At 42.9% G+C, this 13,577-nt stretch overlaps 1 protein-coding gene across 3 annotated transcripts; it reads right to left on the bottom strand.

Annotated features, from left to right (window-relative positions):
• Positions 1-2,068: 2,068 nt before the first annotated feature.
• LOC142068063 (ras-related protein Rab-18-B-like) lies at positions 2,069-13,549 on the bottom strand. Of its 3 annotated transcripts, XM_075117292.1 has the most exons (10): positions 13,300-13,549; positions 13,171-13,226; positions 12,955-13,016; positions 11,602-11,622; positions 10,959-11,031; positions 9,848-9,966; positions 8,885-8,951; positions 6,188-7,988; positions 5,886-6,143; positions 2,069-3,764 (listed from the first exon to the last, which is right to left on the bottom strand). In XM_075117292.1, exons 1-8 carry the CDS (start codon positions 13,476-13,478, stop codon positions 7,813-7,815), a joined length of 753 nt encoding a protein of 250 aa, XP_074973393.1. In that variant the 5' UTR covers positions 13,479-13,549; the 3' UTR covers positions 2,069-3,764; positions 5,886-6,143; positions 6,188-7,812. The 3 variants fall into 3 exon arrangements, with proteins under 3 accessions (XP_074973393.1, XP_074973392.1, XP_074973394.1); XM_075117291.1 differs by having other exon boundaries at positions 2,069-6,143; XM_075117293.1 differs by lacking the exon at positions 11,602-11,622 and having other exon boundaries at positions 2,069-6,143.
• Positions 13,550-13,577: the final 28 nt, after the last annotated feature.

Raw genomic sequence — 13,577 nt, 5'->3', positions numbered from 1 at the left:
TCTTACACGTCCTCTTCCCTTTGTACACCAATGACTTATTAGCATCCTCAGTCAACTCTTCTGTGGGAGAATACATAACACCGTTAATATGGACTGTACATTGCTCTTCCACCTCCTGCCTGAGAATATGCCACAGGTTATCTGTAATACCTACAGATTTTGAATAAATATTTTAATGATCAGCTATCAGTGGCTTTTTCTAAACAAAGATAAACTTATTTTGAAAATAAACACATCTTAGTTTGTCTAGAATGGGATACAAAGTATGTTAAATTCAAAAAATGCTCATCATCAGCTACCTTTTACAAACAGGTATCCCAGATACATTCACATCTAAGGTACTAAGAATGCACTGAAATACTACTTTGTTTTGCCCTTTCAGATAGTATAGAAAAACTTGGTGCAGCGCACCTGAGGAGGCGCAAGGGAAATACGCGGGACAGTGACAAAGATGCTTTCCCTTACAGTTGTCATTGGTAATTGAGCACAACCCATCATAAGCAGTAGCCTTTTTTTCCCCCCTATGAGACACAATTATAAGTAGTAAAACCTGTGAGCATCTCAAGTTCCTAATTAGGAAGTTGAAAAGACATACCAAAGAAAAACTGCCTAGGATTCAATGGCTTCCTAAACTGTTCAGTGAAAAGTTGGCTGCGGCTGTAACTGAAATTAGTTTTCATTTCTGGAATGTAAAAGCAAGGTTCTTGTCCTGGTGACCTTTTTATAAAGAAACAGAACACTATGGCTTATTGCTCTGCCCTAACCGAAATTATTATTTTTGCTTAGGCATGCACATGAGTATACAATAGAAAGATTAGGTCTTGATTTATATTAAAATACTGGCAATGCTCATTTGGCATATCAGAACAAAACAGCAACAAAACACAACTTCAGCAAAGCATCCATTAGCACTGAGACAACACATGCTTTTTTTTTTGTGTATAGGCGGGCCTTCAACCCAAATTTCTAACTTAATTTTGTTCTAGAAAGTGTTTTTCTTGCTCCCTTTTCCAATTACCTAATGCTTTCTTACTACTTTCAGATTTTAAGATAGAGGTAGCTGTATATTATAGAATCATATAATCGTTAAGGTTGGAAAAGAACCTTAAGATCGAGTCCAACCGCTAACCTATCACTGCCAAGCCCACCACTAAGCCATATCCTCAAGCACCACGTCTACCCTTCTTTTAAATACCTCCAGGGATGGAGACTCCACCACCTCCCTGGGCAGCCTGTTCCAACACCTGACAACCCTGTCGGTGCAGTTTTTCCTAATATCCAACCTAAACCTCCCCTGACGCAGCTTGAGGCCATTTCCACTCGTCCTGTCCCTGGTGACCTGGGAGCAGAGACCGACACCCCCCTCACTCCAGCCCCTCTCAGGCAGCTGCAGAGAGCGAGAAGGGCTCCCCTCAGCCTCCTCCAGGCTAAACCCCCCCAGCTCCCCCAGCCGCCCCCCAGCACACTTGTGCTCCAGACCCTGCCCCAGCCCCGCTGCCCTTCTCTGGACACGCTCCAGCCCCTCAAGGTCCCCCTTGTCCCGAGGGGCCTAAACCTGAGCCCAGCATTCGAGGTGGGGCCTCCCCAGGGCCGAGGACAGGGGCCCCATCCCTGCCCGGCTCCTGCTGGCCACCCCAGTGCTGACACAAGCTCGGGGGCTGGTGGCCACCTGGGCACTGCTGGCTCATGCCCAGCAGCTGTCAGCCAGCACCCCCAGGGCCTTCTCCGCCGGGCACTTCCCAGCCCCTCTGCCCCGGGCCTGGAGCGTTGCCTGGGGTTGGTGTGGCCCAAGGGCAGGACCCGGCCCTTGGCCTTGTTCAATCTCATACTGTTGGCTCCGGCCCATTGATCCAGCTTGTCCAGGTCCCTCTGTAGGCCCTTCCTGCCCTCCAGCAGATCAACACTCCTGCCCCACTTGGTGTCATCTGCAGACTTACTGAGGGTGCCCTCGATCCCCTCATCCAGATCATCAATGAAGATATTGAACAGGACCAGCCCCAGCACTGAGCCCTGGGGAACACCACTCATGACCTAGTTTTTGAACTAGAAAAAAACTAAGTAGCTATAATTTTAAAACATCCCAACACAATGTATTTAGTTTGAAGTTATAATAAAATATTTATACAAAATAAAAATTAAAGTACATCCCTGCCAACTAGTCTCAGAATTCCTTTCACTATAGGTAGGCTTACAGTCAACAAGTCAAAATACCTTGGTTTTCCACAGTGATGTTCATTGTTTTCCTGTTCTGCTTACCTCTGAGCTATAAACAAAAATGAACAGATCTGAAAAAAAAGAACATTTGCTGGCTAATAAAGTGATATTTGTATGGCACATATATTGCAAAAGTTGCAAATGCCCATGGTCAAACAAGCTTGTGATATCTACCCCCATACGCACACACACTTCCACTGCCTTACCACCCCACCCCAACCTTTCAGTGCATCCTGCAATTGGATGTTGGCTTAGCTCAGCTTTTCCATAACAGCACGTTAAGGGCTGTACCGTTATCGCAGTTTACTGTCATATCCCTTCCCTGCACAGTTCTGTCTTCGGTCAGACTTACATCTAGGTAACTTTAGTTACTCTCTTGCAGCACTCGCAGCTGCAGGCACCACCCAGCAGGTAAAGTAATCTCACTTGGAAAGATCTAAGAGCATAGCTGTATGCAGAAGGAAAGTAGCAACAGAACAGCTGATGTGACTAGGTAAGGGGAGGCAATGATAATACACTGCAATTCGGTAAAAGCATGTGTACTACACATGCAGGCTCTTTCAGTGCAAATACAGATCTGCAAATACAGAAATAGAAATCACCTTTACAACCAGCCATCCAAGGCAAGCCCGAAAGTAAATAAAAGTGTGTGGGAATCACAATGACAAAGCAAGTTTGGGGTTGCAGTCCACGCGTTAGGGCAATTTGGAAAAAAAAAACTTCAGGAGAACTGAGGTTGGCAGAAAACCCAAACAGGATGATCTCTAGTGAAAGATGCGGTTGAGGCCCTATTAAGGAGCAACATTTCCACATCTGGATGGTACAGGATGATAGGCAGCATAAATTTGCACAAAATGACAGCGACTATTGGAAGCTCTGGAAGAAGAATGCAACGTAAAAGCATTTCAGTAGACACATTTTAACAATGAAAAGGGTTAAAATCTCAAAAAAGTGGTTCCGTTTGTTGCGGAGGGTGTGCATGTCTATGAAACAGATTTTGTATACAGAATGGACTGAAAGCAGACCTTTGTAAGGATACTACAGCAGACGAGACTACAGGGAGCTTGAGGATGAGTTCACAATTGCATTCTAAAAATTGCAGAAGAGAACTCCGAAAAGGCATTTAACTCTTCAGGAGATGAGGCAGGAAGGTACTGCCACCTATTAGGTGCTAATTTAGCTCCCTCTGTTATAGACGGCCCCTTCTGAAGCTGGCATGATTTATCAAGAACTCCTTCTGCAGGAGTCCTTTCATGGATGTAATTTTGTGTGGGGTGGTGCAGCTTTTTGGAAACATTGAGTGGAAATGAAAGGCCGACAGCTATAGTTCTGCTTTTGTAAACTGTGGATCCATGCCATGATATTATGCAACACACATGCACACCTCACACCCCCCCCCCCCCCCCACCCCCCCCGGAACAAACAGAACCAGCTCCCTCCTCTGAAAGGCTTCATTCCAACACTCCGCCCTCCCTGTCCCTTCGCTGTGTCCCGGCCAGCCTCTCCAAGAGCTCTTCTCTCTCAATTTGGCCAGTCCACTTTCGATCCTCCTGTGCAAGAGAGAACAGGTTTGTAACACCAGTCTCAGAAGACCCTTCACCAGACTGCCTCTCACAGTTGTTATGTTGCCCTGTCCATTGCCCGTATATATTTTATTTTTTTAAAAAACACCCACCACCTTCTCCTCATTTCTGCACTCAGTCATATGCAAAGCCACCATGTTCTCTTGCTGGTTTTTGTCACTACTTGTTTTCCTTCCCCCAGCATTCCCATTTATATATGCATGTAAACAAATTAATAAGATATGAAAGCAGGGACCCATTCAATTTTTTTTTTTTTCTGTCCTTACTCCATCATTACTTCAATGTAGGGAGTCACAGACTAAAGAAAGCCCTCTGTTCTATATCTACCCGAAGACTTCCCTACCGCCTGAGGCATTGTCACAACACAGACTTCGGGGTACCATTACCTAAATCCTGCCCAGGTTAAAATGCTGGGTCTGTGCATGTGGAGGCTTATTATCCACATGAGATCTTGCTTAAGGCAGGGGGAAGCCTTTTAAGTGAAAACAAGTCTTACAAAATTACTCAGCCTCAAATCCCTTCACCCAGCTCTTCCTCTGTCAGCATCCCCCAACAAACCTTGGAACAGTTTTTTTTGGGGAGAGCATTCCAAGTCTTCATTGTTTTATAGAAGTAGTATAAATAGGAATGTTTCAGACTTGCAGAGACAGGAAGGGGAGAACTCTTGTTTCAGAGCTACCCAAACACTGTTCAGTAACATTTTCCTATTTATGTGCCAAACCAGTCATACTGTGCCTCAGCTCACAGCAAGTGAACTGCAGTATTGTTTAAGGGGTTTTCTGTTCACAAAAGCATGAACCTGGATCAAAACCTTCCTTCATCTATTTTAGCTCTCACTTCATCAGAAGTCAAATTCATTTGACAATATAGTAATTCAACAAGTCCACTTACTGAGATATTAACTAGCGATGGTTTTAAAACATCTAGTGATAAGGAGGACTGGAATTTCCCAACAGGATCTCTACAAATGTTTCACACCAATAGCAGCTCCCTCTTCTCTTACTTTTGTTCAATTTATAGTTTAAATAGTTCAAGATGCTTATTAGCAGTTTTTCAGTAAAAAATACCATCTTGGTGTTTCAAAAATCCCAACCAACCAAATAACAAAATTCTTGACTGAAGCATGGGGCTGCAACAATTTCAGAAGCGTGTACCAAACTCTAGCTTGTTCTTGCAAATCAAATCGTCAACAGCACCTAGATTTTTCTTTACCACAGCTCTTTGCTCACAATTTGCAACTGTGACAGAATAGGCTAAGTACTATACAGTGGCCCATCTTCATCAGAGCTATTGTTCATTTTCACAGGACTTTCACTATGTCATGGACTAGCTTCTGATATCATAGGAAGAGTATGATAACTTCTAGTGATACCACCAGTCAAATTTGCAATATAGTTTGTTTTCCTCACTATTTGAGGTTAGAAAGACAAAGTTAGACAACCAGATGATACCTTTTTTGCTGCATATAAGCATTCCATAACAGGCCTAGTTCACTCAGACCTAAACACTCAATTTTATATTTCATTTCACAAATCCAGAACTGTAGACACTTTTCTTGTAGTTTCTAATAAGGATGGGCGTATGTTTACATTACTACTTTCAGACCTGACTATATTTAAAATTGAATGAAAGACTGATTAAGTTCACTTCCCTCAAAATTTGTTATTACTATAAATAACAAATCAAAAACTAATCAAGGTGGATTTTGGCTCTGGGTTTTCTCCTGCCCCAAAATACAATAGAGGAAGCATTCATTCAGTAGGATTGCATTTGCAGCAAACTGAAGCATGATGCAAAGGAAAACGGTTACTTTTAAAGGGGCTGCCAGCCATTTAATTATTTTTGAAAAATATGCCATTCTTAAAAATGAGGCCTTCTAAGGAAGGCAGATACCAACTGCAGCACAGACCAGCTAAGCAGTTTTGCCCATATTCAACAGGACAGCAACAGACCACATTGTCGTCTCTCCAGTCTCTTCCTTAACCCCAGGAAATGCAGGAAAGAAGTCACTACCGTGGCAACAAGCTCACTGCACAAAGTCATGCCCATCACCAGAAGAAAAATCTACACAGACAGCAGAGAATGCACCAGGCCCATTGTATGGCCTGCTGATCAGTAGTCCTTCATGTCATCTTCTCATGATTGTCTCCTTCCTAGCCTTCCCACCTGGTTTTATGGCATTGTCACAGTTGCCATGGCCTCCAGTCTTCTGAACTTGACTTCCTAGTCTTATTTTCTTGTGTCGATGCCCTGTTGCAGTTATACCTTGCTGATTCCAGACAATCTCAAATTGTGACATACTCACATTTTCCCCAATAGACACTCGGTAGTTTAACAATTCATGCCCTCTGTGATATGTGATAGCAGCCTATCCAGCTGCTATCAGGCACACCAACAGAAACTACTTTCTCTTCTACTCTCTCATAACCTGATACGAATAAGTATTCCAAAGGGACATCTTATAGACCAAAACCAAGATGGAATTTTAAGCAGCAGTCCTTCAGCTGGCTGTAGGCAGATGTATTTCCACTGCTAAAGACATTAAAAACTATTATAAGATCTGACATCTCCATCACAGGAAATACAAAAGAGTGATATTCCAACTATGCAGCCGCTTACATCCGTTGCAAGGCAGACAGAAGCTGATGCAAATGCCCGATACCAGTATTTCTATTCACTTCAGTGACAATTATACAGGCACACTTCTCACAGAAGAAAACAGTTCTACAAAGAGTGACTTTGTGGAGAATAAGCTAGAACAGTTCTGGAGTGAGGTTGAGGTTTATGCGCCTTGTCTTCAGCCATGTTGTGGTAGTGCTCATGACGAATCACTGCTGGTACTCGGGAAGGCACTCCCACTAATATAAACTAACTTGCTAGTGATGAATCATCAAAACATACATCTTGAAAAAAGGGCAATTCTTCTGTTCTGACTCGACAGTGTCCTGTAATGAACAGCTGTCTTTGGACTTGTCACTTGTAAACAAGCACTTCAGTTCACATTTCAAATGTTTTTAATATTGTCCCCAGATTTGATACTTTTACAGTGTTGCAGGCAATGAACCAGAAGTCTTCTAGAGACATTACTACCAAGGTCAGAGTCCAGGCTAACATCTTCCATAAGTCAGTTTTGTTTTCAAGAAAAGGCAGTGAGTTTAATTGAGAGGGGGGAAAAAAAAAAGATTAAAAGCAGCAGTTACCTGTCAGAACTCCATAATGGGATTGGCAGACAGCCAGACTCACCTAGTGGAAAGTCTTCCATAATCAGGACATTTTATATTAAACTTAGTTTTAATCCTGCAATTGCTGAATGAGGGCAGGAACATAGGTTTGCGGAGAGCCCTGTTAACTGTAAAACAGACCCACAGTGTAAACCAGCCAGAAATGACGACTCCATTTCACCACTGATCCTCGCCACAAAATATTTAAGAGCAGCAAGGGGTAACCTAGAGTCTACTGCACAGGAAGTGGTTTTTGTCCTGCCAAATGATCATAGATACACCTCTTCACTACAACTGAAAATTGAAGTAGTAACTCAACTTACTATCTGGAGACACGTAGCAATTTCAACTGCTTAAAACCATCTGAAATAGGGAAACAATGTCACTGCCCAGGGTGACCCTTGACTCTTAACTACATTTAAGGGAACTTGGGTGCCTGGAAGACTCCCATGCCATTCTGGGGAAGAACAGCTTTTCAATAATATCGCAAAATGGAGTATTACCTTATGTACTACCTTATCCTATGCTAAGGCAGGAATTTCAGAAAAAGTCCATGCTGAATGCCATGCAGCAAAAGCACAATACTCTAAGAAGCACTGTGATTTAACAGTGAAAAATCTGACAGTTACCAGAAAAATATCTGGAGATATCAGTTGTGCATAAGGGAAGGTTTGGATCTGTACAACCGGTGGTGGGTCAAACAAGGCACAGACTAGTGCTTGCAATCCCTCCCGTCAAAAAAAAAAAAAAAAAAAACAGTCCACTCCGTTCAGACCAAACAGCCACCTGTAGATTTAAGACAGTGAACAGGAGGCGCCACATAAGCTTTTATCCTGCTGTACTGAAGATTCCATTAGCTGGACTCCCCGCTTCTCTGGGCTTTTATCCCAAAGACCTGGTGTCTGCAGGATCTTTATGACTAGTTCCTCAAAGGCATGTTGCACTCCATCCTGTGTCTTGGCACTGGTCTCTGGTGGAGGGGGAAGAAAGAGAGGAGGGGGCAGGGGGAGAAAAAAAAAGTATTTTATCTTATTTGCAGGGCATATTCCACTTTGTAAGAAGTTCTTTTGGGACCAGAGAGAAGATATAATTTTTTAAATAAGTGAACCTCCTCTTCATTCTCACTTGATTATGATAAACAGAAATGCATCCCAGTCTGAAGCATCTAATTTTTCCATCTAAAAAAATGCCACAGGTCCCCATTCTCTCCAAAATAGAGAAACAGAAATTGTTCTCCAGTTGTGATAGTAAATCTACAAAGTAATTATTCCACTACTAAGCTGGGAAACAAAGAACACAGAGGGAATTACATGTTTTCCCCTATGTGCTTGACCCAGTTCCTTCTGGAAATCTTTTCAAGAAGCTTCACCTAAAATGTACTTTAAAAAAAAAACCACCACAAAAAACAAACCACAATTTGTTCCCCATCTTTATATCTTAGTATTGTACATTTTATTGTTGGTCTAAGAATATCGCCTTTTATGTTGCTGCAACAGACATTACATTGGGTAATGTCTTTTTCATTTCCAAGGTCCCTGCTGACATGAGTCAGGAGAAAAATTCCAGTCTTCTGGGCTCTGAATTCAAAAATCCTGCTAGCTTCAAGAGAATATAAAATTCATGCCTACACAGTATATGAAGTAAACCTCTTTCAGAAAAAAGTAATTCCAATTGCAGTCAATGCAGAGCATCTCTGAAAAAAAGTTAAAAACTACATCCATGCATATGAATTAATGCAGCAAGAGGAACCCATATTGATTAGGTACTAAAAAAATGTAACTGAAGTACAATTGTACGCTTCATTCACGCTTAGCAATACCAAAATAAACGTAAGAATATTCAAGGTTTTGGCACAGAGTTACATACCTATAAAAAGCAGCGAGCGTTTCCTAGCAAATTGGAGTCCTTCTCTTCTCTCTACTTCACGATCAGGCTGCAGAGACAAATGAAGAACATGACTAAAGTAAGCTACACTTGCCACTTTCAGGAAGTCCCTGGAAAAGCACCACTGCAGAAGTATAGCTTTGCTGAAAAGAAAAAAAGTCTATAAAACCATGTAGCAATCAGCAATTGGATTTCCCCACTCTACAGATAGCTTACTGCTAGAGGCAGGCTGTTAGGGGGTCAAACTGAACAGCAGCAACATCAAATCAGTAAGAAATTAATGTGTTGCTATCTTCTGAATCAACTACGAGCAAGACATATGCCAGAAAGGAGGTTTTAGTAGTCAGATAGCTGAAAAGGCATACCATGGAATCTGAAAATTGACAGATTTGGAAGGGGGCAGAAGAGAACCTAGTTCAGGATAGCCACACTGGAAACCTCTGGTAGTAAAGCAAGAGTGAAACATCTCACTAAGCAAACCGGCATCCAAGATACGTCAAAACGGCTGAGAAATGTACAGCAACCAGTGCACCTCACACCCACACAGATGACTACTCTATAGCCATCTGAAGAGCTGAATTATCCTTCCCTACCACCTGTCCAAAACACAGTCTGGTGGTTAAAAAGAAAGAAGCAGTTGTGCTGTTGCATGGCAGTTAACTTCAGCAGTGTACAGCAGTTTCTAGGCAGAACCTCTCACTACCTTAAGAGAATCTCTCTCATCAGTTGCATGTCTTCAAGAGAGTTTCCATTAAAATCTTTAACAAGATCTGCTTCAAAAATAAGGTACTAAGTAGAGCCTGCCCAACCTAGGTTTCTCAGTTACAGAGCATATCACCTCCTCACACAACAGATGCGTTAATTTCAGCACTTAGCTCACATTTATACTCTGTCATGACCAATTAATCTGTGGAAGAGTGTAAGAGGATGCATTTCTAAACTGACCTTATCAGTTTTATTGCCAACTAACATCTTCACAGTGTTGCTTTTGGTGGTATACATTTCCAACTCATTCAGCCAGCTCTCTAGTCCTGTGAAAGTGTCTTTTCTTGTAACATCATACACTGGTAACAGAGGAAAAGATGTTTAACAGCTGTAGAGTCTTGAACTATGTTTACTTCATTATGGCAGAACTTAGTCCCTATTAGCTAGCTATTGCCCCTGCCCCCTTCCCCAAAGCAGTACTAGAGTATTACAGAAATAATGTATCAACCATATCCTCTTCCCAGAGTGGGAATACATTGGTTGTGCTCACCCAAAGTCACTAGGGATTACTGAACACAAGCATCTCTGCAACAGATTTGTGACTGGATATCAGACTTACCATTTGAAATCTTGTACCTGTTACTAGCTCTGAATTGGGCCACACAGAATATTTTAAAATAGGTGTTTTGTCTCCTCATTTAATGTATAGCTAGCTATATGTATGCACTGCTGCTAAAAACATGGATTTGAGTAAAAAGCGACTTTTGGTCACTGGTAACTTCATAACTGCATTCACTTAATCACTAAAGTTTAAAAAGCTGCATCACTGTCAGAAAGGTTATTTTGTACAATAAGGTGTTCAGCCTTCACAATCCCCGAGAATAAGAAATCCCTTCTTTTCCTAACTGGTGTTGTCATGCAGAAAGGGTCTAGCTATCCATTACTTGTGCTACAAACCTCATGTCTTACAGTAATCACATCAATGGTTTCTGGAAAAAAATGTAAAAACATCCAGGGGGGCGGCAGTGCGGGGGAACCCAACACAAAACCCAACTTGCCTTATTACCAGAAACTCACCAAAGGAATTACTACAAAGCTAATAATTCATCCACTGAACAGCTTGCAGCGTGACATACCTGTACCTTTAATTTAAAACATTTTGAAGAAGCATTATTTCCTGCCAGAAGATTTGCACACTCAGTGTTTGAGATAATGATGCGGTAATGTTGTGAAAACCGTAATTGTTCCTCTGATTCTCTCAGACAACCTCCTTTGGTAAAGACATAGACATCTGGGTAGTAATAAAGACCACACTGTTTTTAATTATGTTGTTCTTCTATATACCTCCTACCTAAAACAACCCCTTGAGCTCCTCGGTAATAACTGGGAGTTAGTGTTCTAAAGCGCTCCTGTCCTGCTGTGTCCTATAGAGGAAAAAAAGAAAAAGAAAAAACAAACAAAACAAAACACACACACTTACTCAAATATATTTAGAACAAAAAATGTATTTTAAACTACAGAAGACAAAGGTAAATTCTTCCTGACCAATAAGGATATGTGAAACCATAAAACAGAATGAGAGAAGCAGTCAGAAAGCAGCAGCAGCAGAAAATTGGTAAGGAGGGGTAGAAAAGCATGCAGAGGACTTGATGGAAGGTTAAAGCGATAAGCACAGGCACCTCTAACGAAGAGTGAGGCAAGAAAGTCAATGGGACTCCAGAATTACATAAAAGGCTGTTGCTGCAAGCCAAGCAGCTAGGCTTAATCAGTTAATGATCAGCTGAACTGAATGAGGTGAGGAATAATTGGTTTCCCAGTGAGAGACACTGCAGGAAAGGAGACATAGTAGTTCCAAAAACACCCCTTTGCTCTCCACAGCAGGAAAGGAGAATCCAGTTAGAAAGAACTTCTTAAAATTTGCCAAGATTCTAAGCAGATAAGAAATTTAAAATCAGTAGTTTCATTCAATTATTACTGCAGTATGTCACACTTACTTTCACGAATCTTCGAAATAGCTCCCAAGTGCAACATGAAATTCAAAAACCCGCAGAACAAAGGAGGCAAAAGAATTACACAAATATGATTTTAACAAAAAAAAAAATTATGTACAGATTACAACAGACAAACAGCTATGTTGTAATTTATTTCTTCTTTGTTAAAAAAAAAACTAAAATTGGCGATATATTTACTTAATTTGGGTCTTCGTTGCTAAGGTGATTGTACATCCATGCACACATGGGCACTAAAACAGAAGCCTCTTTTTCACCTCGGTGCACTGTATACGCATTAGAGTTTTTATTTTACATTGTACAACAGCACTCGTTTTTTTTTCCTCCCTAATTAGCAACTTCTCCTGATGCTGTTACAGACTACTGCAAAGTGCCTTTTCCAGCTATACGACTTGTGCAAGTTCTGGCCTTGCTTTTCATTTCACAGCAAGGAGACACACCCCTGTGTGATTATTAGGGCAAACATATCCTGATTACTCTCACCAAAGCTTCTACTTTGTGCGCGGCATGTTCAGAACATGGCCAACACATGTGCTCACTGGCTAGAGCAAGCGTGACTTTATCGCTCTTGCTCTGCGTCCCATGCACAAAGTGTGAATGAAAACAAGAAAATAATTCAAGTTTTTGCATTTATATTAATTTTGTTAATACCAGCCCAAGTCACATTTGTGCTCTTTTCCAATAGTCCCAATTACTTAATTCATAATGGCATCTTCTTTCTCAAATACCTATGACCATACACATAAAAACTCTTCCTTCTAGGGCTCTTTCATTCCATTTAGGAGAATAAAAGTGCTGCTTTAATATTATAAGTAATCCTGTGCATACGGCTGCAATCTGATTTCCCAGTTTGCAGGTGCTGGAAATACAGCATCAGGAAGTTCAGGAGAAATGCTCAAGTCTCCCAGTAAATCTGAACCAAACAGTTCAGGATCAAGTTTGTGTTCCCCCCGCCGCCCATGAATAAAGCACCTGGACTGCTTCTGGTGCAGTATACACACAGAGTTGCTGCATGGCCCCTCATGCAGCTCATCACCCAGAACGTCACTTTTCTGCAGTTCAGTCAATTAAATCCTAAGCCTCGATTTAAAACCTAGAGCAATGAAGCACTTACGAGTGTTTTGAAATAACCCTGTCTGCAACTGTTCGTTGTACCATCAGGACAGACACTCATCCTCTGTGCATTTACACCTTAAGTACACAATCTCAACATGCAGAAGACTTTAGCAAGGGTGGAGGAAAGAGAAAGAGGGAAAAAATGAAGAAAAAACTGAAGAGCCCTTTTTTTACATCTGTTGAGAACAAAGCCTCCGCACACCCGCCTGGGACAAAACCTACCCATATTGCAAGCTGTACTGTATGGCCATCTACCACCATTTTCTTCACTTTAAAATCAACACCTAAGGCGGAAGAAGGGGAGGCTTGTCAGGAGGAACCGGCGACTGCCCGCCCTCGCAGCCGGCGGCCCTCCCCGGCCCCGCTCCCGCCACCGGGACCCAAACCGAAACAAGCCCAAACGCCCCCAGTTCGGGGGCGGGCGGATTCCGGACTCACCGACGGTGGGTTTCAGGCACGGCTCAAACGCGCCGTCAGTGAACCTCAGCAGGAGGCTGCGGGGAAAGAAACCGAGAGCTCAGCCCGATGTCGAGAGAGCCCCGCCCGCACGGCCCGCTCGCTCCGCACCTGGACTTCCCCACGGCGCTGTCCCCGACCATGAGCAGCTTCAGGGTGAGGCCCGCAGCGTCCATCCCCTGCGCCGCACGGAGCCGGAGCCGCCCGCGGCGGAGAGGCGCGGCGGAGACGGCCGGGGCGGGCCGGGCCGGGCGGGCGGACGGCGGGAAGCGCGCGAGGGCAGCGCGCATCCCTATCTGAACCGCGCGCTCCTCGCGTGCCTGCGGCTCCACACCCGACCCCACCGGGCGGTGTCGGCACAACCAGCTGACGCGCCTCCGCCAATCAGG

The sequence above is a fragment of the Phalacrocorax aristotelis genome, chromosome 23 (assembly GCF_949628215.1).
Source record: "Phalacrocorax aristotelis chromosome 23, bGulAri2.1, whole genome shotgun sequence".
In the NCBI taxonomy this organism is placed as follows: Eukaryota; Metazoa; Chordata; class Aves; order Suliformes; family Phalacrocoracidae; genus Phalacrocorax; species Phalacrocorax aristotelis.
Note: the sequence above shows the minus strand (reverse complement) of the source record. Positions and strands in the feature narration are given on the sequence as shown.

Excerpts from the sequence above, each read along its gene's own strand:
- LOC142068063 (XM_075117291.1), bottom strand. The coding sequence starts at position 13,478 with ATGCGCGCTGCCCTCGCGCGCTTCCCGCCGTCCGCCCGCCCGGCCCGG. Across the intron at positions 13,017-13,170 it reads GTGCCTGAAACCCACCGTCG|GTGTTGATTTTAAAGTGAAG; the intron begins GTGAGTCCGGAA and ends CTTCCGCCTTAG. Across the intron at positions 7,989-8,884 it reads ACGCTCGCTGCTTTTTATAG|AGACCAGTGCCAAGACACAG; the intron begins GTATGTAACTCT and ends CCCCTCCACCAG.